The sequence below is a fragment of the Colletotrichum fructicola genome (assembly GCF_000319635.2).
Source record: "Colletotrichum fructicola Nara gc5 chromosome Unknown KSG_Nara_v1_contig09, whole genome shotgun sequence".
NCBI classification, from domain to species: Eukaryota; Fungi; Ascomycota; class Sordariomycetes; order Glomerellales; family Glomerellaceae; genus Colletotrichum; species Colletotrichum fructicola.
This window is the reverse complement of record NW_027094059.1, coordinates 3,326,366-3,353,362: the sequence shown is the minus strand read 5'-3', so window position 1 is coordinate 3,353,362 and position 26,997 is coordinate 3,326,366. Positions and strand designations below refer to the sequence as shown.

At 56.3% G+C, this 26,997-nt stretch overlaps 10 protein-coding genes across 10 annotated transcripts; 4 read left to right on the top strand and 6 right to left on the bottom strand.

The window, feature by feature from the left end:
- Positions 1-32: 32 nt before the first annotated feature.
- On the bottom strand, positions 33-1,193 carry CGGC5_v015266 (uncharacterized protein; the record flags this gene model as incomplete). Its single annotated transcript, XM_032022205.1, has 1 exon — positions 33-1,193. One exon carries the CDS (start codon positions 1,191-1,193, stop codon positions 33-35), a length of 1,161 nt encoding a protein of 386 aa, XP_031880874.1.
- Positions 1,194-1,783: 590 nt separating this feature from the next.
- On the bottom strand, positions 1,784-3,068 carry CGGC5_v015265 (uncharacterized protein; the record flags this gene model as incomplete). The annotated part of the gene is made up of 2 exons (XM_032022204.1): positions 1,784-2,116; positions 2,172-3,068. The coding sequence occupies 2 exons, from the start codon at positions 3,066-3,068 to the stop codon at positions 1,784-1,786; spliced, it is 1,230 nt and encodes a 409-aa protein (XP_031880877.1).
- Positions 3,069-3,364: 296 nt separating this feature from the next.
- CGGC5_v015264 (uncharacterized protein) lies at positions 3,365-3,908 on the top strand (the record flags this gene model as incomplete). Its single annotated transcript, XM_032022203.1, has 2 exons — positions 3,365-3,428; positions 3,481-3,908. 2 exons carry the CDS (start codon positions 3,365-3,367, stop codon positions 3,906-3,908), a joined length of 492 nt encoding a protein of 163 aa, XP_031880876.1.
- A 367-nt stretch (positions 3,909-4,275) lies between these two features.
- Positions 4,276-5,728, bottom strand: ARO4 (Phospho-2-dehydro-3-deoxyheptonate aldolase, tyrosine-inhibited; the record flags this gene model as incomplete). Its single annotated transcript, XM_032022202.1, has 3 exons — positions 4,276-4,592; positions 4,648-5,427; positions 5,677-5,728. 3 exons carry the CDS (start codon positions 5,726-5,728, stop codon positions 4,276-4,278), a joined length of 1,149 nt encoding a protein of 382 aa, XP_031880879.1.
- Positions 5,729-5,761: 33 nt separating this feature from the next.
- CGGC5_v015262 (uncharacterized protein) lies at positions 5,762-8,753 on the bottom strand (the record flags this gene model as incomplete). The annotated part of the gene is made up of 3 exons (XM_032022201.2): positions 5,762-5,768; positions 6,007-6,181; positions 7,511-8,753. 3 exons carry the CDS (start codon positions 8,751-8,753, stop codon positions 5,762-5,764), a joined length of 1,425 nt encoding a protein of 474 aa, XP_031880878.2.
- A 6,414-nt stretch (positions 8,754-15,167) lies between these two features.
- On the top strand, positions 15,168-16,230 carry CGGC5_v015261 (uncharacterized protein; the record flags this gene model as incomplete). The annotated part of the gene is made up of 2 exons (XM_032022199.1): positions 15,168-15,272; positions 15,331-16,230. The coding sequence occupies 2 exons, from the start codon at positions 15,168-15,170 to the stop codon at positions 16,228-16,230; spliced, it is 1,005 nt and encodes a 334-aa protein (XP_031880873.1).
- A 1,082-nt stretch (positions 16,231-17,312) lies between these two features.
- Positions 17,313-18,322, bottom strand: CGGC5_v015260 (uncharacterized protein; the record flags this gene model as incomplete). Its single annotated transcript, XM_032022197.1, has 2 exons — positions 17,313-17,842; positions 17,965-18,322. 2 exons carry the CDS (start codon positions 18,320-18,322, stop codon positions 17,313-17,315), a joined length of 888 nt encoding a protein of 295 aa, XP_031880842.1.
- An 861-nt stretch (positions 18,323-19,183) lies between these two features.
- CGGC5_v015259 (uncharacterized protein) lies at positions 19,184-19,606 on the top strand (the record flags this gene model as incomplete). Its single annotated transcript, XM_066153226.1, has 3 exons — positions 19,184-19,246; positions 19,309-19,487; positions 19,561-19,606. The coding sequence occupies 3 exons, from the start codon at positions 19,184-19,186 to the stop codon at positions 19,604-19,606; spliced, it is 288 nt and encodes a 95-aa protein (XP_066007499.1).
- Positions 19,607-19,639: 33 nt separating this feature from the next.
- Positions 19,640-20,597, top strand: RPL13 (60S ribosomal protein eL13; the record flags this gene model as incomplete). Its single annotated transcript, XM_032022196.1, has 5 exons — positions 19,640-19,642; positions 19,731-19,764; positions 19,844-19,890; positions 19,984-20,142; positions 20,202-20,597. The coding sequence occupies 5 exons, from the start codon at positions 19,640-19,642 to the stop codon at positions 20,595-20,597; spliced, it is 639 nt and encodes a 212-aa protein (XP_031880843.1).
- Positions 20,598-21,115: 518 nt separating this feature from the next.
- Positions 21,116-23,326, bottom strand: RAP1GDS1 (Rap1 GTPase-GDP dissociation stimulator 1; the record flags this gene model as incomplete). Its single annotated transcript, XM_032022195.1, has 3 exons — positions 21,116-22,869; positions 22,925-23,056; positions 23,110-23,326. 3 exons carry the CDS (start codon positions 23,324-23,326, stop codon positions 21,116-21,118), a joined length of 2,103 nt encoding a protein of 700 aa, XP_031880885.1.
- Positions 23,327-26,997: the final 3,671 nt, after the last annotated feature.

The following is a 26,997-nucleotide window of genomic DNA, read 5'->3' as shown; positions in this document are numbered from 1 at the left end:
TTCTCTCCGCCGAACGTGCTTCCAGACGGCTTCTAGCCGGTTGCAGGAGTTGTCGTCGACTTGGTCGAGTTGGATTGTGTGGCTTGGGAAGAAGCCGGCATCGATCCAAACGTGGGTGTCCACGCGTGAGCCTTTTGGGCTGTCTGGGCAGGCTTCTGAGATCGAGTGGATCCGACACCAGCGTTCCGGTTCACTGGCACAGCAGGAGAAGGTGTGGTTCGAGCAGTGCCTTCCTCTTTGACAATCGGTCTTGTCCGGGGCGTGAAAGGGGCAGAAAGTGTTCGCTTCGGCAACACTGGCGTAGGAGGAGTAGTCTCCGTAGGCCGAGACGGTCTTGGTGACAGGCCGCCACGTCCAGAAACGAAGCCAGCCCGTCCACTGGTACCTGGACCTCTTCCACCGCGACCTGATGGGGAACCGCCACGAATGGTTGAAGGGGATGCGCGTCCGGGGGAATCAATGCTTTGAACCGGCGATGAGGTGCCTCGAACAGATGAGGAAGTCCCACGTCCAGGTGCCCAAGCACCTCGGGAGGGCGAAGACATGGCACGTATCAAGCGATCACGTAATTCGCCGGTTGTCGCTCCACTGGTGGGAACCCCAGTTCCTGTTGTCTTTGAGGGAGGAGCTGTCTTCGAGGCAGGAGCTGTCTTCGAGGCAGGAGCTGTCGTGGAGGACGAAGCTGTCATGGAGGAAGGAGTTGTCTTGGAGGAAGAAGCCGCCGCAGACGAACGAGCACCAGTCGAAGCAGGAGTCACCGCCGCCGAGGAAGAAGGTTTCGCCGGGGAAGGAGCGTTGAGTCTCTTCTGCTCGACTTTGAGAGACGGGTCGCAGCACTTGTAGGGATCCCAGCCGTGCTTCCTCAGGTTCAGCTCGATGTACTCGTGAACGTAGCCTTTGTTCAAAAGACGCACAACCTCGCAGTCGGCCACTGAGGGAATGTTTCCCTTGGGAGGCGGCTCTGAGGGACCCCAGGTTTGCTTGAGGCGACACCAGGCATCTGAGTCGCTATTGGCGGGAGGAAGGTGAGTGCCTTTTGTCCACTCGAGATTTTCCAACTGGAAAACGACATAAGCGCGTTCTCCTGGGAAGCGCTCAAAGACTGGGCTGATGTTGTAAACAGCCCATTGCAGCCAGACTTCACGTCTTTTCTCGGCCGGGTAGCTGTGCAGGTAGGGCGGAGCGGTAGGCATCTTGAGGGAGAGGGCGACGATGACACTACCACGCGGAGAAGGTGGAGGACGCTAAGGGGATGGAGGAAATAAAACAACGTGGCCACCCGTCGGGGTAGAAAGTAGGGAAGGCGAGAGGAAGGATGAAGGAGGGATGAGTGAGGTACCTCACAAGGACTCGATCGAGAGACGAAACACAAGGTGCTCGCGTCGGGAGTTGGAAGGTGTAAGAAAGGACAGAATGGAAGGAGCACCTTCGATTTCTATGGCAGGTGCCTTGGTTGTGCATCCCATTTACCTGTGTCCAGAGCAATAGTGGTCATTGATGGTGCTGTGAGGCAAGAGGGCACCTGCCGGGAAGGTCAGGCAACTAATCAAGGTCGAGGGGCCTTACTCAATGCACTTTGATGCCCACAAGCTGCCATAACAAGCACCAGTCGACATGCCACAGCAAATACAACCATGGCAGACCTAGAGCAAGAATCGATGATGTTCCATATGTTACAAAGAGTACATTATCTGTACAAGGGTCTATGCCAGACATATTCCTGTCCGCTGTGTTTCCCTTATTTTTCGTATCGTCATCCCAGGATACCACATCCAACCGCCCTCTACGCCTGGCCCAGGATCCATTTCCTCTGGACCGGCTTGGGGAGATGCTCGTGGCCGGTGACCGGCAGCGATCTCTTCTCGAGCTCCTTCGTGATGACCTTCCACCGACCAACCGCCGTCTCCTTGTCGATCGGCGTGACGCGGCGCTCGTGCAGCGCGACGTTGGCCAGCGCCGGCAGGCTGCCCTCTTGCTGGACCGCCTCGGCGACCTTGACGTTAACGGGCTTGGGAGGCTTGGCGATGTCCTCGAGGAAGTTGCCGACGGTCTTCAGCTGCACCAGCTTGCCGTCGTGGGTGGAGTGGCCCGTCAGTTGATTGAAGCGCTTGTTGAACTAGACACGGTCAGGCATTTCTGTGACGAGCTGCTGAGAACGAGGCAGAACTTACTGCAAAATTGACGACGGCGTCCCGAAGAGAGACCTTCTTCCATTCACTGTCCCAGGACTTTACCATCTTCTTGGCCTCTTCGGGAGAAACGTTCACCTTCGGCTCGGCTACTTCTTGCGGTTTGTGCAGCTTCATCGGCACAGACTGTTGGTTTCTCTCTCCTCCGAGGATAACTCCAGTGCCGTCCTCGGATACTTTGATGCCAAACGCAAACGCCCGCCTCATGTCCTTGGCCGTCAACGGGTTCCACTTGCCCGCCGCCGACGCCGGGTCCACGCGCGCCACGATGAGCGCCTCGGTGATGGCCACCCTGGCAAACAATTCGCAGATGTCCTTGTTCTTGATGACCTTTTTCCGCGCCAAGGGAGGCAGCTGGCTCTCCTTGCCCCAGCGGCCGTTCCTCTCCCACCACCCTTCCATGCCTCCAACCGTCTCCAGGCCGCCGCCCTCCATAGCGGGTTCGTATTCCTTCATGTCCTCAAGGTCCCTCTCTGTCGGTGCCGTCGATAGTTTAAAACTCGTCCGGAGCTTGCTGTTTGGGCGACGCTTCAGGAACTTGCGCGGCCGAGGAGTCCGGATGACTCTGTTCTTGGGCTGGGCCTTGGACTGGGCCTCGAACTCGGCCAACTGAGCATTGGCCTCGGCGATGTCGGCCTCGATCTGCTCCTGTTTCGACAGCTGGGATTCCTCAACGGCGTAAGGATCCTCGGGGCCAGGGGCGTCGCCGCCCTTCCACAGGGCCTTGCGAACGCGGTCGCGGACGGCGTTCGCCTGGAGCGTGGACGACGTCGAGAGCGCTCGGCGGGCAGCGATGGGGAGTGTAGCGGGGGCGCATGTACATTGCGGTGCTGATGCAGCGGTCAGCAGAGGCTGACCGAAGCGCGTTGCCCTGCGCATCGTGGCGAGTTGTGCTATGGGTGCGGCGTTGGGCAATTGGAGGTCTCCCGAGTGGCAGCACGACGATCGAGATAGAGGGAGCTCGCAATTGAACTTTTTTGCTGGGTCGGACTGGCGAATCAGAGTGCTAGAGCTCCAGCCACAGCTGGGTGTGCCACGGGGGGTTGTTGGCGGGCGGTGTGTGGCTTGTGCACCAGTCAGCGACCAGCATCAGCAGCCTCAGCCCTCGACGGCGACAACCTCAATCCTCGACTGCTTTGCGACGCAGGCGGCATCACGACCAGAACCCCGCCAAAATGAACCGATTATCACTCATACTTATGCTCCTCTGCGGGCTTGTCGCTCTCGTCAGCGCCAACTGTGCGTTCTCCCGCGTTCCGCCTCTGCGCAATGCCTACTAACACCCCCAAAGCAGCACCAACGTTCTGCAAATGCACCTGCTTCAAGAACAGCACAATCGTCGCCCTAGGCCCCCAGCACAGCGATGACAACACAGCCGCCAATCCTCCGCGAGACCTTCCCCCATCAGACCTCCACCGCGACTCCAAACGCGCCGCCTCCTCGTCCTGCTCGCAGTGCACCAAGGCCTTTTGCCTCTCGCGGGGCATCGACTTCTGCCGCGACGCGACGGAGGAGAACGTGCAGACGATGTGCTTCCAGCGCGACAGCAACAAGGACAAGGTGATTGTCTGGGGATTCCTCCTCGGTACTACGGGGCTGCTGGGCTGGGCGGCGTTCAAGCGCGCGCAGGAGCTGCGGGAGGGCAAGAGGCAGGCCGAAGCGGCGCAGGCGGGGAGGGGCCGAGGCGACTACAGCCCTTTGCAACCGGCGACGAATTGATTTTACATGGGATCGGATATGGCGTTATGGATGGGAACGGTAGCGCGGCTAAGGTATCGGGGTGTGGTCATGGGCATCAGGCATTTTCGGTCACGGTATCGTACGTCACGCAAAGTCGAGTAAATGGAGAAAATGCAAGCCATGTTGAGCAAAGCTATCTATCTTCTCCTACGTCCCGGACACCACCGGGGATGCAAGCATCATTTTACCCATGCACCAAAACCCATAAAACTCGAAAAGATGACTTTTGAAACTATTCCCTCCTGAAGCCTCGAAATGCAAATGCCATGCACACATTGGTATGTTCTTTTTTCTGTCTCCCGCACATTTCCTCCCTGTCTGCCTCACAAGGTCTTTTTCACATACTTTACTCCTCCTCGAGGTGGGTGACCTTGTGGCTCTCCTCGTTGCCGTTGGCAGTGCCGGCGTTGACCTCGCGGCGGGCGCGGACGGCGGAGGCGAGGTCCTCGAGGACGGTGATGGTGGAGTCCCAGTCGATGCAGGCGTCGGTGATGGAGACGCCCTTCTTGAGCGCGGCGGGGCCCTCGGCGGGGACCTTCTGGTTGCCCTCGTTGATGTTGGACTCGATCATGACGCCGATGATGGACTTTTCGCCTTCCCTGAGCTGCTCGCCGATGACGGCGGCGACCTTGGGCTGGTTGCGGTGGTCCTTGTTGGAGTTGCCTGTCGCAGTCAGGATCCCAGTCTTTAATCCGTACAACGATAAGGGAGGACATACCGTGGGAGCAGTCAATCATGATGGCCTGCTTCTGGCCCTTCTTCGTCAACGTCTCCTTTGCCTTTTGCACGTTCTCCTTGTCAAAGTTGGGGCCGTGGGAGCCGCCTCTCAGAATGACGAAGCCGTGCTCGTTGCCCTTGGTGCGCGTGATGGCGGCCAGACCCTGCTTCGTGACACCCATGAAGTGGTGCTTCGCCGCCGCGGCACCAATAGCGTCAATGGCCACACCAAGATTGCCATCGGTGCCGTTCTTGAAGCCGACGGGGAAGGACAGGCCGCTGGCGAGCTCGCGGTGCAGCTGGCTCTCTGTGGTGCGGGCGCCGATGGCGCCGACGCTGATGAAGTCGGCGAGGAACTGCGGGGAGATGGTGTCGAGCATCTCGCTGGCGATGGGCATGCCGGCGGAGGTGAGGTCGCGGAAGAGGGTGCGGCTGACGCGCAAGCCCTTGTTGATCTTGAAGGTGGAGTCGATGTCCGGGTCGTTGATGAGGCCCTTCCAGCCGACGGTGGTGCGGGGCTTCTCGAGGTAGGCGCGCATGACGACGCAGAGGTCGCCGGCGAGGCGGGCGGAGACGTCCTTGAGGCGGGCGCAGTACTCGAGGGCGGTGGCGGGGTCGTGGATGGAGCAAGGGCCGATGACGACGAGGAGGCGGTCGTCCTTACCCATGATGATGTCGGCGGCCTCGTTGCGGCCGCGGACGACGGTCTGGAGGGCCATGTCGGTCATGGGGATCTCGGAGGAGAGGAGGGCGGGCGGGATGAGGGGGTCCTGGCCCAGGACTGTCGTGGTGGTTGTGCGTTAGCCATTGCGGATGTTGATGTGGATGGTGAGGTTTGGAGATCAGGCTGGCGGAGTTGAGTCCGGTGTGGTGTTTGTGTTGTCGCGAGGACGATTTAGTGTCTTGACGAGGAGAGTGATTGGTGTGGGGCAGAGAGACAGGCAAGGATGAAGGGAGTGACGTTGTAAAGTGGGTTCGTTCAGATTTCGAGAGCGACGATAGGAAAAAAAAAAAAAAAAAGGTGACTCACTTCTCACGTCGTCGGCCGCGAGGGGCTCATGCTGAAGGTCGAGACCAGGCATTTTGATGTGATTTTTGTGATGAAAAAGGGGTATCTAAAAACTGCAGCAAGTCAATTAGCCGTCAATTCGTTCAATGGTAAGATGCTGATATCGCTGTCCGCTCGCACGTCGGTTTTTTCGTCCCATCGCGGGGTATCGTGAGAGTGGCACATCGTCCCGCGCATCCCCGGGCACGCCAGACAGCGGCAACAGACGAGAATCCGGGGTAAAGCAGAGCAAAGCCAACAGCTTTCTGGCAGAAGCCAATCGGAAAGGTCAGAATTCAGGTAACGGCTTACATTGGACTTGCGAAAACAATTAACCAGGCCGTTCGTTCGTGCGGAACCGGTTCGCCGTGGGTGCGGAAATGCGTGTGCGGTGGGATCTGCTGCTTGAGCCGTCGGTGACCGAGGAGGGAGGATGAATGTTCGTCCACAGGGGAAGGGGGCTGCCTTTTTGGAGGGGGAGAAGCAGCTGGGAGTGTGACTCAGAGGGTAAGGTAGGCAGAGAAAAGTGGATTGCAATAATTGGGAGGTTTTGAGCTGTTGTGTGTGTGAGGATGTAAATCTAAAAGATGCCTCTTTTTTTCCCTTCCTTCCGCTCTTTGTGTGATGTATGGAGTTTTGGGGGGGAACTGCTCAATTTTTTTTCCTCTCCCTCAGTCCTCCCGGGGCACGTTCGGAGGCAAGCCCGCCGGCAGTTGGCTGCGTGGCCAAGTATCTTTTGAGCAAGACTTCCGCGGAAAGGTACCCCTCCTCCTCCAATGTTTGCTCCAATATGCGGTGTAATGCACACTGTATCTGAAAGGGCGTCTCCGGTGTCTCTGCGGTTCCACGTGTGTCCCGGTCATATCACTATTGCTGTCGAGATTCAGCCCTTGCGGTGGGCACAATGTCAAATGCCTCTCGTCTGTATGGTGGCATGATTTGGCTCAATTGAGGCAATTGTGCGCGCCCTGGGTCCCCTCGACGTCAGAGATGCGCCGTTGGCGAAGATTTTGGGACATTCCGCCTCCTGCGGTGACGCACAACGGGCGAGGGCGAGAGTCAGGACGCCTGGCCGATGGCGGGGCAGATGGAGGGGCAATGGGCGTATCTCGGCCGCTAGGAGGGCATGAGAAAAGCATATTTCTGCCGTTGGGTTTTGTACTCGAAAGCGCTGCCAATGGTTCCGGCCGTTGAGAATTACTCATACAGACTGGTGGATTTCAGCGTTGGGCAATGTCTTGAATACTCGAATGAAGCCTGTCTTGCTGAACATGACAGACCTCCGATGTCTGCAGGAGTCCATATTTTGAATCCAGGATCCAAGACTGGGCCGTTTGGACGGAAGCGAGACCGCTTGTGAATGAGACGCACCTGATTGGCCAATTGAGGTTTCTTCACCGAGACTCAGCGAAACAGACCGCAATAAATGGGGCCAATCCCAGTGTTTCCGAGGTGAGCAGTTTTGGTGTCTCCGCTCTGTGCCGCCATCAGCATGTGCGGCAATATTCCGCCCTCGGAAAGATGTGGACTCGCTCTGCAGGATCTCATTCGCGAAATCTAAACGGCATTTGATCCAGTCCTTGGTTCGACGTGGACTAGGACCGTCGAACACCTTAAATCAACGAGTGCTCTTCACATGAGCCTATCACAGAGAAGTAGTGACAATATGTGAGAGAAATGGTGAGAATACATGCTGGAGAAACATCGTCCAAGGCACCCGATAAGGACTCGTTCCAAATCGCAACTGCTGTTCCGCTCATATGATCCGCATTCAGCCGTCGTCAAAGATGATGATCCGCCCTCCTCCCTTTCCCACCTAGACTGAACCACCACATGACAGCCATCGCCAAAGCCAGATACTCCGTAGAATCAACATTATCCAGCGCAATCAAGTTCGGAAAGGAGTCGTCCGTACAAAGCCCCCACAAGTTAGGGAACAACTGATTCCTCGCCCGGGACGCAAGCTCCAGAATCGACGGCCCGAACCCGGCGGCTTCCGCGCCCGTCACCTGCGTCAGAGTCCAGCTCGTCTCCACAACGGGATCCTCCCTCCGCGTCTTGTACCGCTCCAGCTTCCGCCGCTGGTCGTACATCATGAACCGCACGTCGTCCGTGTTCGAATACGCCACGGACGGGCGGACCGGGAAGTAGGTGTGCTTTATGTAGAACCCCCTGCCGTCGTATTTCTTGGGAATGCGGATGTGCCGGTCCGCTTGGATGAGGCACACCACCGCTGCCTTGCCGGCGCCGATGAACTGGTTGATCGACAACTTTGTCAGATCCCTCGTCCCAACAGGCGCCGTGAACAGGTTCTTCAGACCCGTCACAGGGTCCGCGAGCATGTCGAATAACACGTCCCACTGCCGCTGCGTGAAGTTCTGGTACCTATCGTCCGTATCGATCGCGTGGGAAATGTCCAGAATCACGAGCTCCGCACACGCGGCCGTGAAGGCGTTAACATGGGCCACAATCTCTGCCACCGATACCCCGTTCGCGCCCTGCCACCGCAGCGGCGACTTCGTATTGCTGTAGTGCCCCGTGAAGTACGCCCCGCCAGACACCACCGGCCGCACATCAAAGAACCGCACGCCGCTCGCGAGCTGCGCGCCCACATCCAGCGTCTGCGTCTGCACATTCGCGGGCGTGACGAACGGCGACGTCTTGGTCGCCAGCCGGTGCAGACTCATCCCCGCGTCGTGGGACCCGAGGAGGCACGTCGTCCGCAGGGACTGGTGGCCGATGACGGGAAGGGTGTCCCGCATCCAGGTCCGCCCCGGCGGGTTTGAGGAGACGAAGGCCCCCTCGGTGCCGCCGAGGAAGAGGAACGCGCTGCCGTTGTGGACGAACGGCGTGGTGATTTTGGTGCCTTTTGGGTTGCCGAGGGTTGAGATGGAGATGAGGTGGAGATAGTAGCTGCCCTTGCCGAAGTCGCGGCCGTTGATGCCTATTTCGATGGCGGGATAGGAGGCTGTTCCGACGGAGTACTGCGTGAGGCCCCAGTCGTTTGTTGTTGCCGTTCTGAATTCGGCGTAGACCTTGACCAGTTCCCCTACCCGCATGTTAGGTAAAACTCCTCCCATTTGAGCAGGAGTGACTTGCCTGGGTCAATTACTGATGGCAGATGCCAGGCGCTCATGTCGCCGGCGCCCGGGGCGGGTTGATAAACGCGCGTCCATGTGTAGGGCGTTGCGTTGACGACGTAGAGGTTGCCGCCCCAGCCCATATTTACGGCTTACGCTGCAGATTAGCACTTGCAGAATGCTTGAGGTTTGGATGCCGGAGGCTGTTCAGATGAGCTGAGAGGTTGTCGGCGCTCTTGGAGTGGTGCGGGGTTCAGACTCTGCTTTGATACGGAACTCTATGATCTCATTAAGCTTCCGGGGTATTGCTTCGGACAGAGAGCTTGCGGAAAAGGTGTTCAATCAATTATCTTTCCAACATGTTCAAGAATTGATTTGTCTGCTGGTACTCTTTGGAGGTGGAGAATTGTATTCAGCATCGGCATAGTGTCTGTTGTCATTGTGAGGTGCAAGCACGAAACCAAACAAAAGAGGCCAACGTGAACCCCGAAGCTGAGCGTATTTTCAAGGCAGTCCTAGCAATAGACATATCTTGATGGAGCAAAAACTTGGGATTGTGTCTAGTTGTCTTGAATGTCATTCTTTTCTTCGTTGCTTCGAGGCCCGACGGACACGCAGCCAACGTAGTTCAACGGGTTAGGAAAACTCACAAGCCGCATATATACACATATTTAAGGTGAATCATGTTTCATAACAGACGATATCTAATGCATTATCGAAATAATAACTCAGTAGTGGTGTTTTGCCTCTGTGGCTATCATTGCAGGGTAGATAGTCAGAGCACAAATTCGAAAGTGACCAGAACGAATTTAATGTCGAAGGCGAGACGACGATCCTGATATTTCTACCTTGTGATTGCATGAATGGAGTGAATGAAGAAAAGTCTTAGAGGTGCTGGTGTTGTCTACTAAAGAAACCTTTTTTGTTTATTTCTGAATCTCTGTTTTTAGAATAAATATTTGAAGCAGATCATCATATCAAATTCACAAAGTTGGCAAAGGTGTTCATGCTGAAACTCAGCTATAATATAACGAAGATGAATGATTTTGAATCAGTCATCTAGATATTATAGGTATTCCCACTGTCTTTAAGGTGCATAGCCCATCTGCAGAATCCTAAGGCTCTTCATAACGAAGAATTGCTGCCCTGATAACACTCTTCAGAACACCACATGGTCATTTCAGATCACTTAAGGGGAATGAAACAATTCAAAATGTCATTGAAATGCAAATACTAATCAGAGGATGACCACTTGATGTAGTTCATTGGTCAGGAGAGACGTGGCTGTAATGACGTTTTTTGTATCTTCCCACAGGCAGATGGCTTGTCGTCGCGTCCAGTGTCACTTTGTCTGGTCAATCCAACCTGATATATGGCTTATTTTATGCCAGTCAGGACAATACATCGATGGTTTTGAATTACTATGGCATGGCACCACAAGAGACTGAGGACGTGGTCACTCTCACCGAAGCCTAACCGAGGAAGAGCCCCATAACCCACCCCCATCGCAGCCTCACCGAGAACACCGAGACGTGAATCCCGCCCGGACCAAGCTGAACCCCGACCAACACTCATCCCCCCCAAAAAATTCAAGGCCTCCAAGAAGATCAGTGCGGGCAGAAAAGGTCCACCGAGCGTCAGCAAGTCGGATCATGTCACGAACAAGCCAAGCATGCCAGTCACCGCCTGTCTGTCTCCCTGATCGCCCTTACCCCCCAGAACACTCCGAGTATCCCCCCGCCGTAGAACCACCCCAGCGACCCTGAAGCGCCCTCTGACTGCAGGTCACATCCAAGGACGAAGGGCGATAAAAAAGTAGGTGAAACGGTCTTGGCCCCGACTTTGAATGAACCCGCGGCCACAGGCCACGCAGATCGACAGACTTCATTCGGTTTCGCGGATCAGCAGTCTTGGCTTTGTGTGGACGGAATTAGCAGCAGCTTGCTTTACATCATCAACAATCTTGTTCGTCACGCAGATGCCAGCGTTCGGGGGGATAGGTAGGTTCGGCAGCAGGCGAGCAGGCAGAATATCCCCCCCAAGGGCCGCTGGTTTGGCGCAAAGGGTCCGAGAGTCTAGAACTTCCGGGCGTGGAAAAGACCCTTGGATCGTTGTCAAGTCCGTCATCCACCTAGCTAACTCAGCAGCAAGTCAAGCAGGGGGGGAGAGTTCCGGCGCACCCACCCGCTGTTCTGTCTCTCCAACAACATTTTTTTTTTTTTTTTTTTTGACTTTCCAGTGCGAAGATGCCACCATCTTTTCGGGGTTCGGCAAACGATAACGACCTTTTTCTGCCGTTCTTTTTGAATTCTTTCTCTTGGGCGTCTGTTCGCGCACTCCACGGCCCCCCCGCCCAAAGTCAAAGCTCAGTCTATTGGCTGGCGAGATTGGACCGGTGCTCAGTCTCAACGTTTGCCATTTTCGAGGGTTCGAACCGTGGGCGAGTCGGTCCCGAAGGATGCACCCCGAGGAGACGGAGGACGGGACGGGAGGCGCGCGCTGGATTGCTGGATTACTGCGTAGCGTAGTAACGAAGGACGGCATCACATCGTAAAACCTCCAATCCCAGGGCTCACAATGGCGCTGGCCTTCGTCTCGCTGGACATCCCAGGCAGCTGGGAAGCGGCAGGCATGCTGGGCTGGGCCCCCGTTTTGGCCGTTTGTGAGACAGCTCCTTGGAGCCGGTAGGTGGTATTAGGAGATGGATGCTACTTGCGGGGGGACGTGGTTTGGGGGACAGGGCACACGCGCTGCGGCTCTTTTTCCCAGGTCCTCCCACTTAGCGGGGCGGGAGTTGGCTGGCTTTCGCTGGGTATGCTTATTCCGGTAGAGTGGTTGCTCTGTGCGGAAAGATGCGAGTGAACGGCAAAAGAGAGTTCTTGGCATCAGAGTCTACGGCAGGCTTGGACCGAGAACACGTCGACTCAAGATGCGCACGGCGGCGTGACTCGCTCGTATCCTGTAAGCTTTTCTGCCGTTGGGGGAATTTGGCCTGAGACTGACAGGAACGGGGGGAGGAGACGAGAATCGGGGCGGCCGCAGGTTGATGATGATGTGAAGTTGAAAGAGACGGGCATGCTGTAACGAGGGGCGCAGCGGGAGGAGAGGAAAGCAACAGGTCGGTGTGCGGATAAGGCCTTGGTTCTTGTGGATTGCCGCAGGGTGCAATGAGAATAGAGATGATCGTCGAGCTGCAAGTCATTGTTGGTATTGGTGACATACCCATTTCCCCCATCCGCAAGAGGTGTGTTAGTCGAGGCGATATTGCATATTAGCTGACTGCGGCCGCGAACCCAATCTCGGTGGCAGTTGCCGGCGCCCATCACGAATGACCTCAGCGTTTGCGTGTCCCCCACTTCCCATCACAACTCACAGTTCGCCTCTTATGCCTTCACAACCTGCCTACGCACCCCTCTTCAAGCATGGCCGCGGGTAGGCAGATCACGGCTGGACGTATCGCAGCCAGAAAGGCTAGATTGGGGTAGGCGAACGCTCAAACTCCCTTTGGGCCCTATCCACTCTTCATCCCACCACCACACCCCGGCACCTCATGAAGCAATCCTGAAACCGCCCTCACCACCACCTCACCTTTTTTTTTTTTTTTCCTTTTCTTTTTCCTTTTCCTTTTTTTCCCTTCTCAGCTGCTGAATGCCATCCACCGACAGGGCCCCTCCGCATGTGACGGGCGCTGGGTAGGCGGGACGAACCAGCAAATGGCCGGACAGCGGCAAGGTCGTCCGTCCACGGACCCGTCCACCCACACACACGCTCACGTACACACACACACACACCCATCAGTCGGGCAGGCTAGTCATCCATCACCAGTCACTGTCGCTCGCTGTCGCTGTCGTTGCCGTGGACGAACATTACCCTTGCTCCCGCGGCGGCGCACAGATCTCTGGCAGTCGAGAAATCCTTTATTTGGCAGGCCCGGTGGTGGCATCCACTCCGCGACACACGACGACGAGCCCTGCTCATGGATAGGGTAGGCCTAGTAGTTGAACTTCTCTCTCTGTCCCGGTTCAGATCCCCTTCTGGTCCTCGCTGCTGGGTCAGCGCGAAGAGCGCGAGCAAGTTACAGCTTTGGAGTGATGTGACGAGCATTGGACAGCAGGAGGAATAGCTCCAGCGGCAGTTGACGCAGAACAGAGTCAAAAGAAAGAGGGAGAGTTTGGTGTTGGTGAGTGAAGATGTGAGGCAGGCGAGGAACAACGATAGCTACAACGACGACGCTGTTGCAGTGTGTCAAGGCGACAGACATGCCCCCGTCGCCTCGGATCTTAGCTGGGTCGGAATAAGAGCCCTTTGGTCGCCCTCTTTCGTTTCTAACGCCACCTTGCCCTATATCTCACAACGCTCCTCGTCTTCCTTTTTGCTGGGTGTGTTCCTTTTTATTTCTCCGATCAACGTCCTATTCCCCGCGTCCTTGCCGTTGCCGCCCCCCCTCCCTTGCCTGGTGCTGGTGTCGCGGTGCTTGTTGCAGAACTTGTCATCCATCTGTCAACAACTCTTCTTCCTTTTCTTTTGTGACGTTATACTTCAGCGGACGTCCGTTCATCAGTCCTTTTTTGACGTCTCGAACCAACGCTCCTTTTTGTTTTCCGGAAGTTGCGTCTTGCTCGACAATTACAATCCTTGTAATACGGCGATACACTCCCGCTGGCCGACGTATTATTCCATTCCAACCTCCCAATTTGGGACACAAGAAAGAAAGACACCAACCTCCTCGCCACGACTCGCCACGAAACACGCGACGGGAGCAAGCACACGACTCACTCGTCGGGTTCGAGAAGGACCATCAACAACAGAAACACCACGTTCACATTCCTTGGAAGCCGGCCCTGAACATTCCTTTGCTCAACCTTTACCTTATTTCCAGCAGAAGGCGGCATCGCATTCCGTCATCCGGGACCCCTCCCTCCCCTCCCTCTCGGTTTGGATTCCAGCAGCGTGGAACTAGCGCGTCGTTAGCCTCCCTCCCGTCTGCCCGGCTCTCGACTCCCAGACTGCGTGAGAGACTGCCCAGACTGCCATCATTGACATTCCGATTCTCTCAGTGGTGGCCCCAAAGCCGTTAGCCCGGGAAGGACCTGGACGGCGTGCGTGTTGGCTGCTTGAGCGTTGGGATCTATTGGCTTTCCATCGCCGGGTTGTGCACCTCGTCCGCACGGGGCACGTAGCGCATCGGTTCCCTGCCTTACCACTGACGGGGGGCTTCTTTTAGTGGCCTGGATCCCCTCTCCCCTCTCCCCCTTTTGTGGCGCTCCTTAGCATTCTTGCTGCTCCAATCTTTTTTTTTTTTTTTTTTTCTTACCTGCGCCTGCCTGTCGAGGTCGCTGCTGCTTGTTAGGAACTGCTGTGGTGCTTCCTTCCTGCTTAAGCATTGGTAGCTGCTGCTTCTTCTTTCGGCGGCTTCCCACCTGCTTCCACTTTATCTGCAATACCCTTCCTTCCGAGAATCCGGTTTGCCTTTTTCTTAGCCTCCTTTCCTTCCAAGAGATTCCAATTCGCCGATTCGAGTCTCCAAAAGAACGAACAGAAACAAGAAGGAAGCTGTCCATAAAGGTGCTTACCCCAAGAGTAACATCATCATCTGTCTGCCTGCCTGCCTGGCCAAGAAAACCCCAACCCGCAGCAGCTGCGCAAATCGGACCCAACCTTGCCTCTTTGGGTGCGACTTACTTATACGACTTACACCGCGCAAACTCGAATCCCTCGACACGCGATCTTACCTCACTTGCCTGAGGAGGTATTGACAGTCGACACTACTCGCCTTCCTTTCCGATACCGACATCATTACAAGATCCCTCGACTCAGCCTCCCTCGCCTGCCCCGCGCAACTAACTGCCAACGCCCCAATATAGCCGGCAAAGATCGACGCTCTCGCGACTCCCGTGGAACCTGCTTTCCCGCATATGCCAGGTTCCCTGCTGCTGGAGCCTTGGAGAGATTGATTGTGTGCGCGTGCCCGCACTGCAACTGCAACCTCCTCCACCTCCACTGGACCCGACGTTGCCTGCAGCCTGTCTGCGCCTGCCACCACGACCCAGCCCAGCCCATCCAGCCCATCCAGCCCGCTCCGAGGGACAGTCCCAACCCCCGCCAATCCCGGCACCTTCAGTCCGGGGGAACTTGGCAGCAGCCACTGCCCTGCGCATCAGACTCGGACATCCATTCGAAAACGACTCGGCAGCACGACGTCGCTTTCTTCCCTCTACATCCATCCGACGACGACATTGACGACATTTGCCAGACTTGACGAATTCCCACGAGACGCAGACATAGAGCCGACATCGCTAACACTGCTTGCTGCATCTTCGCCCGCTACCCGCCAATTAGTCGGCTGCATTTCTTCTACAACCACCAACAATACACATTCAAGACAGTCTCATGATGTTCGGAGTTCAGCAGCATTTCCCGGACCCTACTCGGAAGAGGGGTCGGGATGAGGAGGACGACATGATGAACGGCACATTGAGCTTTGGCGAGCATAGAAATGTATGTTCAATCCTACACCACTCACCAAGCCGGACAATTGCTGACTTCACCTTCCCAGAAACGCCTGCAATGCTTGCCCCTCCGAACTTCGCCAAACTCGAAGCGCTGGTCGGCGCCCGTCATACCTCTCAATGCCGCACCCTACACACTCACCCCCGGTGACTCCGACTCGGAGGAGCAACCCAAGTCGCACTTTTCGCCCTGGTCCTCATCACCCGCAACCATGTCCTGCCAGCCGTCGCCTTTCGCACAGCAGTCCGACCGTGATATGGACATGATGGACACCATGTCGCCACCCCCAGTTCCGCAGCAACATATCCACCCGGATCCGACGTCCTCCGTCAACGGCCGCATGCCGACCCCCATCCAGCCCAGCTTTGGAGCCCAGGTGCGCGGCGGCGGCTGGGGCGGACCGGGGCCCGCAGTGAGCCACCTGAACGGCGTCGTTAACATGGGCCACATGCATGCTGGCTTCAGCAGCGACGAGTCCCGCTGCATCCCCCGCTCTATGGACGGCGGGGATGACTGGCATGCCGTGCAGAACCGCCGCCTGCCTTCTCCCATAAGCGAGGGCGAGGACTCAACCAGCCTTGCCGGTAGCGGAAGTCTCAGTCCCCCAGGAATGGTTCTCGACAACGGCTTCCAATCTACTCTTGCCATGCGCATGGAGCAGTCGTCGCTGGATGGAAGTCATGATATGGACATGATGGACGATCACTCCGGTCACATGAGTGAGGACTCCATCACCACAACCATCGATAGCCAGCCGACAGAGACGACCTCGGCCCCTGCGACGCCATCTCCCGGGCGCAAGGGTCACATCCGATCCAGGCACACGGTCAACAACTGGACCTGGCAGCCTGGCATGAAGAAGAGTTTTAGCATCGGCTACCGAGCCGACTGCGAAAAGTGTCGCCTCAAAGTACCAGGCCACTTCAACCACATTGTCGTCTCATAGAATGGGGAGGAGTTCTTGCTCGAGAATCTGCCCAAGGGCAAGAATAAATTTGCCAACGCAGAGAGCCATCTCTTACAGAAGCGGAAAAATTATTTGGAAGTGGACGAGCAATGCTCGCCTCTGCCGCGATATCTACTGGTGTAAAAGCGTGGTCGGCAAAGCATACTGCGGTGCAACAACTGCTTCTGGTTTCACGGAGTTTATGATTTCGGGGTGCAGGGGTTTGACGACGGCAAGGGCTGTCTTGAGAGTAATACCACATTCAGCGCATATACATATCCACTCGCTCGGGTCCGGGGACAGGCGGACTCTTTTCTTTTTCGGTCTATAGGTTTTTGGGCATGCATCCTGGGAGGAGAGTCGACTGCCCGGCGTGGCGGACTCGGATGGTCAAGCATTCGGAGCGATTGAGGTGGTGTACATAATACCAGTCCAGCGGACGTAATTGACAGCGAAAGCTGAGCATTGTTCATGACGCACTGTCTTCCCGAGCGAGTCTGTGTGGTGATGTTGGCGTGATTGCATCTCCATGGTTGTGGCTTGAAGGAGATGGCCAACGATTGCCGATATTTGGCACGGACATTGCACGTGGCTTGCTGCCCTCCTCTAGCGTAGCACGAAATGAGTGAGCAATGCCAAGATGAGGGTGATATTTCCTTCCCGCATGCAAAGGTTCAACCGGACGCCGTCTAATGCACATCCAGTCAAGTCTACACTATGATACAGTGGCACTCTTCTTCCCCTCCTCGTCGTTGTCGTCTTCCAATGCCTCCCCCGGCGTGGGGGGAGGCAGAGAGGACACCATCACCAGCTTCCACATACGGATCTTCATCCACTCGGTCCTTGGTCCCACCATTATCATACCTCTTCTCTCCCTCCCTTCCTTCCACCTGTTTTCCAGCTTTTGTGTCGTCGTGTGTGTGTGTGTCTGTTTGTAGCGTGTCTATGCATATCGTCACAATACCGCATGCTCCGTTTTGGGTTGTTGTGTATATCAAATTATAACAATGTTGCCACCCCGCGCGCCGAGATATGTTGAGAGAAGAGGTGTGATGTGAAGAGAAGGCCTATGTTGCGTGCTCTTACCACCACCCCTTCTTCTTCTCCTCCACCGGCTGCAGCCCGATCTGGTCCAACGCGCCCCCGCGGCGCTGGTTCTCCCTCTCTTGGTCGAAGGCGGCCTTGGCCTTGTCCTGGATCGCTTCTGTGGTGGGCTTGGCGGCGGAGGATGACGAAAAGGGCCACCAGCCGCTGCTCTTGTTTTGCGTTTCCGCTGCGGGTGCTGAAGAGCCGCCGGCGGCGGCGGCGGCCTCTGGTGATGCGGTCTCGGCACGCTGCTGCCCGGTGCCGAAGATCTTCTCGGCCTGGGTGGTGACGGTGGGGGCGGAGAGCAGGGGCGGCAGGCGGGTGCCGGACTCGCGGGCGGCGGCGTTGGCCTCCTCGACGAGGGAGACCTGGGCGTCGGTGGCGGTGCCGTTGATGAAGGCGAGGCGGGCGGCGGCGAGGGAGTCTTCTTCCATCTTGCGCTGGGCCTCGATGAAGTCGGCGCGGCGCTGTTTGTTGTAGGTTACCATGTCGTAGACGGAGTAGATTGAGACGAGGCCGGCGATTGCTGTGGGGAGTAGAGTTAGCTTTGTGTTTCTTGCTTGTTCGAGTGCTCGTGATATTGGGTGGCGATCTTGGGGCTCAATTGGCTTTGTAGGATCCCCCGGAAGATGTGCTCTCTAAACGTACCTGTGAACCCGACCAGCCCGATGACGGTGGCCTTGTGCGCGACATCGAAGAACCGTCTGCTCCCGCCGAGGACGCGGTCGACGCTGCTGGTCTGCGCCTTGCGCGCCGCCTCGTGGGCCGCGCGGAGGCGGCGGACGCGCTCTTCGGGGGTCTCGCCGGGTAGCCTGTTGCCGCCGGAGGGATTTTTCGGTGTTGAGGAGAGCTTCGTCGCTGCTGGTGTCTTTGCTTGTGGTGAAGTCTGCTGCTGCTGCTTTGGTTTCGGCGTGGAGGGAGCGGCGGCTTTGGAGGCGGCGTGCGGGGTGGTTGAGGTGAAGCGCGTTGCGTCGGAGGCGCTTCGGGGGGATACTCTCGAAGCCATGGTTGTGGGCGGGCTGGGAGGTTGCTCGTGACGATTCCGGGGGTGGTATCGTTTGGGAGTGAGTGGTTTTGGCGGTTTCACTCTATGGTCGAGGTTGGGAGGCGACTCGGAGTCGGGAGAACGGGTCGGCGAGCGTCATGAGATTTTTTGGAGCTCTGGGTATGGGGCGGCACTTTTTGGTGTTGGGCTTTTTTGCGGGGTTGTGATTGGTGCGGGATGTTCCGGGGTTGTCGTCGTACGAGGGAGCTTCGGTGCGGCTGGCAGCTGGGTGTGAGGAACGTGGTGATGAGATGGACGACCGTTGGAGGGAGGATTGGTAATGATATCTTTGATGGCTGGGCATATCATGGCATAGGGAACACCTGTGGATCGAGAAGTGGACGCAGGTGTTGATTCATTCACAGGAGAGATATGATGAAAACGATGAATTGGAGGACTCCAGCTAAGCTCCATCCGAAGCCGATGAAGAGTTTCGACGTCTACGGCAGGAAGTCATCAATCGACGAACATGGCAGTGGGTGAAGCTATCGTCAATGATCAAGGGGCCGGCAGGAGGAGGTAGGTGTTTATCGCGAACGTTGACGGGCAGTTACAGTATCAATTGAGCGAAGCTACGAGCGGTACTACAAATCCATCGACGCGGCCTCTTCTCCAACGGCATCAAGTTCAGCAGAATCAAACCTATGAACCATCCAAGGACCCAAGTCAACGCCAAGTCCGACCTCACACATCAACATTCACTATCCGTAGTCTTCTTCATGACCCTGCGCAAGGCAGAGCACACAATGAAAACAAAAGGCATACATCAAAAATTGCGCCCACGATGGCCCCGAAGGGCAATCGAGAGAGGTCGACGCCGCGATGTGCAATGCAGGCCTCCCTCTCTGCCGTCAGGATTTCTTGATCCCCCGACGGCCAGACAAGGTAAGTATGCCTTTCAGAAGGAAAAGAGGAGGAAGACGCGCGAGGTGGACGCCATTAAATAGACGTCCACAGCCGAGCCCACAATCAGTAAAGATACGTACCTCGACGCAAAAATTCACCGCGGCCACCTTTTGCGCGGATCAAGGTTCCGCCGTCGCCTGTCCCGCCTGCCCTGCCACAGCAAGCTGCCCACAGCCAATCGCCTCGCGCCTGCCGTCCCGCACCGCCAAACCCCCCCAAAGTACGTACCGCACGCCCGGGCTTTTCGTAGGGTTTTCATGCCCTCCAGAGATTTTGACTCGTCGTACGTCCAGGAAATTTGTCCACGCCTCGCAGCAGCATCTCGACGACCCGGCCTAGGACTACTAACCCTTTGATCGCGACACAGGCACAATGGTACGTTTGCCCTCGTCTACGGAATCGCCATTGAAGGCATTCGCGTCCCCGTCGCCGCCGCCGATTTACTGACTTTGACTCTCCTCAGGCGATCGCACACAACCAGCAGATCCCCCACAACCGTGAGACTCCCCCACGATCCAGCGACGACGAGAAGAACGCACATCGAGAGGAACCCGACAACTGACAGAGACACCACAGACTTCCGCAAGGATTGGCAGCGCCGGGTTAGGACGCACTTCGACCAGGTATGAGTTGGTCCCGTCGCAAAACTGGCGTCGATTCGAGATGGGAAAAAACATCAACTGGGAACCCGAAATTTTCTAACAACACCACAATAGGCCGGCAAGAAGCACAGCCGCCGTGTCGCGCGTCAGGCCAAGGCCGCCAAGGTCGCTCCCCGCCCCGTCGACCTCCTCCGCCCGGTTGTGCGATGCCCTACCGTCAAGTACAACCGCAAGGTCCGTGAGGGCCGCGGTTTCACCCTGGCTGAGCTCAAGGTAAATTTGCTCTGGGAAGATTTGGAAGGCACGAGCAAGCAGACTGACTGTCCAACAAGGCCGCCGGTATCCCCCGCCTCTACGCTCCCACCATCGGTATCGCCGTCGACGGCCGCCGCCAGAACCTGAGCGAGGAGTCCCTCGCCGCTAACGTCGCCCGCCTCAAGGCCTACAAGGAGCGCCTCGTCGTCTTCCCCCGCCGCTCCAACAAGCCCAAGCAGGGCGACTCCAAGGTCGACCTCGCCAGCACCGAGACCGTCCGCAACCTCTCCGCCGCCCTCCCCGTCGAGAACACCGTCAGCGGCTTCTCCGAGATCTCCAAGTCCGACGTCCCCGCTGCCGTCGAGGGTGGTGCCTACCGCAAGCTCCGCCTCGCCAGAGCCGAGGCCCGCAACCTGGGCAAGAAGGAGAAGCGTGCCCGCGACGCCGCCGAGGCCGAGGCTGCCAAGAAATAAGCAACTTGATTCCGTCAACGGGAAAAGTTTGTTTACTTTCTTATGCATGTTCCTCTGGCTTTCTTGGTGTCGTCCGTCTCTTGTGGTGTCGGGGGGTTATGTTTGCTGCTGCGGCACAATGGAATCAGGTTTTCACTCGGCTGCTGCTTTCGACACGTTAAACAATCACAACTTTCTGGGCTTGAGGGAATTAAAAAAAAGTCTAGAAGCGCTGGGCCTGGCGGGTTCGGTGGAAATGAGAGAAGAGAGATAACTCAGGACAAGGTCATAAAGAAACTATTGCATTGATCACGCCCAGACTTGTGTGTTGCTGTCGTGTCGTCCTTGACGACCGAAGGAGACAGGACGCGCATATGATGAAATGTGTGACGTGTATCATGGGTCTATGTGTTCCAGGAGTAGACTATGGATTGATTCTTCTGCCTCTTCGGCCCCTGCAGTGACTTATTCCTGGTGCTTGCGACATCGTCTGTTATGTAAATCTGTCTTGTGTTTCCGTTTGCTTGCTATATGCTATCTCATGTCTCCTTCCCCTTCTCACCAGCCAACATCTCTCCGCCCTCCCTCAACATCTCCTCAAACGCAGCCCTCCTCACCGCAGGCAACTCCTCTGCATGTCTCCTCACAAGCTCACTAACCATAACAAGCCCATTCTCCCGATCAACCTTCTTCATTCCCGCCGCCTGGCTCGGGTCCGCCGCCTGCGGCTCCAGTCCCAGCCCATCAACCAACGCCATACTATTCCCCTCCCCTCCGACAACCGCAGCCTCCGAGCTCGAACCCGCTTGCACCGCCGCCGGCTTCCCCTCCACATCCTCCCCGGAGAACGTCCGCCCCGTAATCGCCTCCGTCAGCGCCTCAAACGCGCCGGGCACCTGCAGCGCACGAATGACGACGCCGGCGCCGTCCTTCGCACGACACATGAGCGCGAACACGAACCACGCCTCGCTGCGCAGCACGGGGAACTTGGCCTGCGTGACGAGGAACGCGAGGGCCTTGTTGAGCGGCGCGTGCTGGCGGTAGAAGCGCTCCCTCCGGCGCGCGCCGCCGTCGGCGTCGGCCTCGGCGGCCGCGGTGGGCGCGAGCGGCTTCTCCGGGCGGAAGACGTAGCCGTCCTGCGTCGGGTCCCAGTCGGGCAGGAGCGGGGGGATGGGGGTGGTGTGCAGGACGCGGCAGACGGCGGCGGCGGCGCGGGCGGCCTCGGTCTTTGTGTGCTCTGCGTCGGTGCGGGCGAAGAGGTCGAGCAGGCGGTGCAGGTGGGTGGTGTCGTGGGAGGGGGAGAGGGGGTCCGGGTTGAGCGGGGCGCAGAGGCGGCGGACGTTGGGGGGCGTGTTGACGAGGAGGAGGCGGGTGAGGGAGACGGCGGAGAACTGGACCTGCGGGTTGACGTCCAGGGACCAGATGCGGGGGAGGATGTCGGCGTCGAGGAGGCCGGCGTCGCCGAGGGCGGGCTTGTTTTGTGGCGGGATGGCGAGGTTTTTGAGGAAGGAGAGGGCGGCGTGGAGGAGGGTTGAGTCGGTGGAGATGCGGAGGAGGGGGACGAGGGGGAGGTGGACGGAGTGGGATTTGACGAGGGCGTAGGAGGCCTCGTCGGATTTGGTGACGTTGCCGAGGCAGAGGCAGGCGGCGGACTGGAGGTGGACGTTGGGGAGGGCGAGCCAGGATTGCAGGGTCTGGATGACGGGGGAGCCGATGGGGTTGTGGGCGGTGAAGGCGTCGTCGTAGGAGATGTCGGAGAGGAGCTGGACGAATGACTGTGGGAGGGCCTTGAGTTGGATCGCGGCGTCTTCGTCTTCAACGCGGATGGCTTCGAGCTGGGTTTGGAGGTGGTAGAATGTGGCGAGGAGGATGGGGACGGAGCCGGTTTCGATGAAGGCCTTTTGGACAGGGGCGTGGGTGAGGTAGGCAAGGGCGACGGCCGTAAGGGTGACAAAGTCTTCTGGCTCTGTTGTCGGCGTGAGGGCGAGGGTGAGCAGGAGGGAGGGCGTTTGAGGGGGTGCGAGGGTCGCTTCGGACTCGTGGGTTGCGAGGAGAGCGACGAGTTTGGCGATGAGCGAGAGGAGGCTCTGTGCTTGGGAGAGGCGGGGTGATGTGAGGAGGTTGACGATGGAGAGGGTCAGATTGGCGGCTGAGGCTGCTTGCTGGGCTGGCTCGTAGTCCACGAGGATGTTGTAGAGGACTGAGATGGTGAAGGGGAGGACGTCGTCGTCGTTGAGGAGGCCGATGATGGCTGGAAGGGCACCTGAGGAGATGACGCGGGCGCGATTCTCATCTGGGCAGTGTTAGCTTGTGGCCGTGACGAGAGTAGATAGAGGTGAGTGAGCTACCTGTGTCGGCGCATGAGTTGCCGATGATGCGGAGGGTGTGCTTTTTCAACGCCGGGCGAAGGTTCGGTGTAGTGACGATTTTGAGGAACAAGTCCACGATACCGGAGTCGCCATATGGTAGTCTCCATGAGGCTGTCGACATGTCAGCTTCTCATCCATCTTCGGATTTGTAAGGCTGAACTTACCATCTCGACTCCCATCACCCAGCTTCTCTGCCACCACATCAATCTCTTGACTGCCCGCATGCCACATGTGCTGGGCGGTCGAGAAGACATCGCCGAGCAGCGCGGTCCTGTGAGCGCGGCCCTGGTCTTCAGCACCGGGGTTGGCCCATGACGAGGCGTCGGCCAGGATTTGTTCGATGGCGTCTACCCCAATGACGCTGGCTGAGGACTGCATCATTGGAGGCGTGTTGAACCAGTGTCTCTGTCTTGTGCTACTGTCTCAAACAAGTCCAATGACTTTTTCCTCCGGTTGATTTCTCGGGATTTGACGTATAGTTCTTCAGTCTTGAAGATAAAGAGAAAGGCACCCCTCACGGGAAACTTGAAGCGGTTCGTGTTCGTGATTGGATACTGCCTGTTTCCTGGCTTGCGTGGTGGTGCTGCGGACTGAACTTGGGATGACCTGCCCGAGTTCCTGCTTTGGTGTGGTGGGTGACGCCTGTGGAGTTGGCAGCGGTGAATGTGATAGGCTGAGAGTGCCAGCTGTTGTGGGGCGGCCTTTTGGCAGCTGGCCGAACTTCGACATCCTGCGAAGCACAGAAAACAATACTTCAACAAATTGCGAAAGTCGGTAATTCTTTAGCAAAGGGCTGTCTACTGACTCATGAATCAGTCATCGTCTAGTAGTCAGTCTGTCGACGAGTCGGTTGGCACAAAAGGGTATGCTGCCTGCCTGTTGATGGTGCACTGGCTCAAGAGTCCTAGGTACAGCAGATATCTACTCAATCGTGAAAAAGAGAATCCGCCCAATACGTCTAGCAAGATTTCGGTTGGTTGAAAATGGAGACTTAGCTATGTCAGCAATGATTACACCAATAAGATCTTACTGTTGTAGAAATAGTGGATTATTGGTTTGATAGGTCTTTCGGTGCCCTCGACCACCCGTTTGCTCAGGTATGCACCTTGACAACTTTCACTGCTTCCATTTTCAAATCTTGAAATTTTCGGTGAACGAGTTGCAGAAATCTGCCAGCTTTGTTCCAAGACTTCATCCCCTTTTTCCAACAAGACCGCCTGACTTTCCCGCGTTAGGGAGGCTACGAATACGGCAAGAGAGAAGACGATAGAGACGACGACAAAAGACGACGATGACGACAGATGACAACGAAAGACGACAAAGACATAGACGATTAGAGGCGACGGTAACAGCGACGGCGACGACGATATCGAGCACGCCGGAAAAGTAGTCGCTCTAGCGCAAGAAAAGTAGGGGGTCTCTTCTCAACAGTTCTCAAAATGGCAGAGACTGGCCCGAAATTGTCGACTGTATTCAGCAGCGTCATCGCTCATCCTCTCTCTCAGCAGCAACCGGATGACTGGACGGACTCAGAGAGTTTCTCTGACCTTTGGAAACTCACCGACAAGGTCATGGAGTTTTATACCCCTTCGTCTGACAATACCTGGATGATAATCTCGACTTTTCGGGGAATGCTCTCGAAAAACGGAGCGATCGCTCTCATGACCGACATCAAGACGATCGGCAGAGATCAAGTTAAGCTCAAGGCATTCTCACGCTACCTGATTGACACAATCCTCAAGCCAAGTTAGTCGTGATTCTATCTGAGAGGTTTGCTATCCGGGCAGTGTACACACGTGTGCAATTCGTATATCCTACTAAGTCACACTGTTTTTCATACTACTTTTAAACGACAACCTTTCCTACATACTTATCTCGTTATCGTTGTCGTCGCCTGTCGTCGTTGTCGTCCCTCTTCCTATCGTTTTCTTTACTACTGTCGTTCTTGTCGAAGTATTGGATACGCTACGATCGAAGTCACAAGGGACACTGCCCGGATAGCCACCTGGCACTGCCCGGCTAGGAACCTCTTATCTAAGTCGATCTTGTACTGACAAAAGATTGATTTCAATAGTGAAGCTTGCGAGTATGGTCAATTCTGTCGCACTGGCATCCACACCCGCGTCTCCCAACCCCAATGCTGCCAACTCGACTACCCAGCCTGCGGGCAATACACAACCGCCAGCCAGAGGCCAACGGGAAATCCTCAAGGATGAATGCATTCTACGTGACGGATTCCGCTGTGCATACAGTCATTGCAGCGACTATGAGAGTATTACGAAGGGGCTATTTGTGCCGCCTGCAGGCATGCCCGCCGGTGGCACTCATCTCTCACATGTGTTGCCGTTAGCCCTTGGAAAGTTTAATAAAGCCAATCAAGGCGAGAGAGAAGCGGTGGCCAATGTTTGGTATGCTTTGTACCGATACTTCCCTGGATTGGAAAGGGAAATTGGCCCGGACAGCCTGAATCAACACCAGAATCTCATCACCTTTCACACCGGTGTTCGTGAAGACTACTACGACCACTGGTTGGCATTCAGTCCCATCGAAGGCAAGGCAGGTCATCTTTGCAGTTTCTTGTCCGCCAAATATTTAAATCTTTATCTAACGTCCGATGACTAGATCAACAAATACGAGATTAAGAACCTTCAAGGGGCCCCCTTCGCTGTCAACCCCCGGCAAGGCCACCGTGAAGTCATGATGCTGGTCTCATTCGACAACAGATACCCGCTCCCTGAGCCGGAGTTTTTCAGGGCTCATTATGAGATCGCGAAAATTCTTGATGCAACTGGGATTGGGGTAAAGCTTGAGGCGGAGATACATGCTTCTTATCACGACCCTGAAAACTTGAGCCCTGATGGTTCAGCTGACTTGGGGTCGATCCTGAAACGGAAGATGCTGCTGAACGTTTGATCCTAACCCAACCTCGCACGGGATGACAGTGCTCGTGGTGTTTGCGTATTGACACATCTCCTGGGTTTGTTTTGAGTATTGGCATTCGTTTGGGGTCTTGTTTTGATCCAAGACTTTGGTCGTTTTTTGAGCTTTGCGCCGTAAAGCGGCCATTTCCAAAGCAAGAATATCATACGAGTTGGGATGTTTGTGTTTGCTATTTGAACTTCACCAGAACCAGGTTCAGTGTAACAAAGCAAGGACCTTCTCGGGAAAGACCCAAAAACACCTATGATCTGTGAATTGAAGAAATGTTTTCCTCGTATTTCTATGGAGCTCTCATTTCATTTCCTTCCGTCTTCTTTTCGTGTCTTCCCTTTAGTTGTCGCAACTATTGGTTAAGACTTGAGTCTCGCTATATTTGGATCCTCGGAGTATCCGACAGAATAGAAATGCTCTTGATCGCGTGTCGATGACCCGAAAAAGTGCACAAATTGAGGGACACGTCCAAGGTTTGTGCGGTGAAACGAAGGTAGTAATATTTCCTCTTTTTGGGAAATGCAAGTTGAGGAAGAAGTGGATGCCGCAGCATGACAGCCACTCTGCTTTCAAGTTGGCGCAGGGGATGTGTTTGCAGAAGCTCTCCAATTTTGCAGTTCTTGCGCCAACAGCTTCGGTGAAGCCTCAACAAACAGCTACAGAACCCCTGGCTTCAAGAGCGCATATAAAACCACATCATGGCCCAATGGCACCCCCTTTGAAACTTTTCATTTTACACCAGCGACCCAATTCATCAGACCATCATGCTTCGTCCCGCCTCCCAGCTGCCCATTGGGCGGAGCATGCTCCCACGCGCATGGCTGGCATCGAAACCACTTATTCCATCCTTTCTTGCAAGGCCTGCCAACAGTCACCCAGTCTTTGCCCTCAAGCGAGTTCTTGGCCCCTCAACCATCAAGAGGTTCGCCTCCAGCGGGCCAACTAAGAGGGAATCAAAGGCGACCCGAGACACTTCTGTGACGACATGCACTGTGTCCCAATTCTGCAGCAAGCATGGAGAAGACTTGAAAAGGTGGATTCAGACCGGCAAAGCCTTTATGATCGCTTATCGCACCTCCTACGGACATCATGAGCTCTGGGAATCGTACAAAGAATCGCTG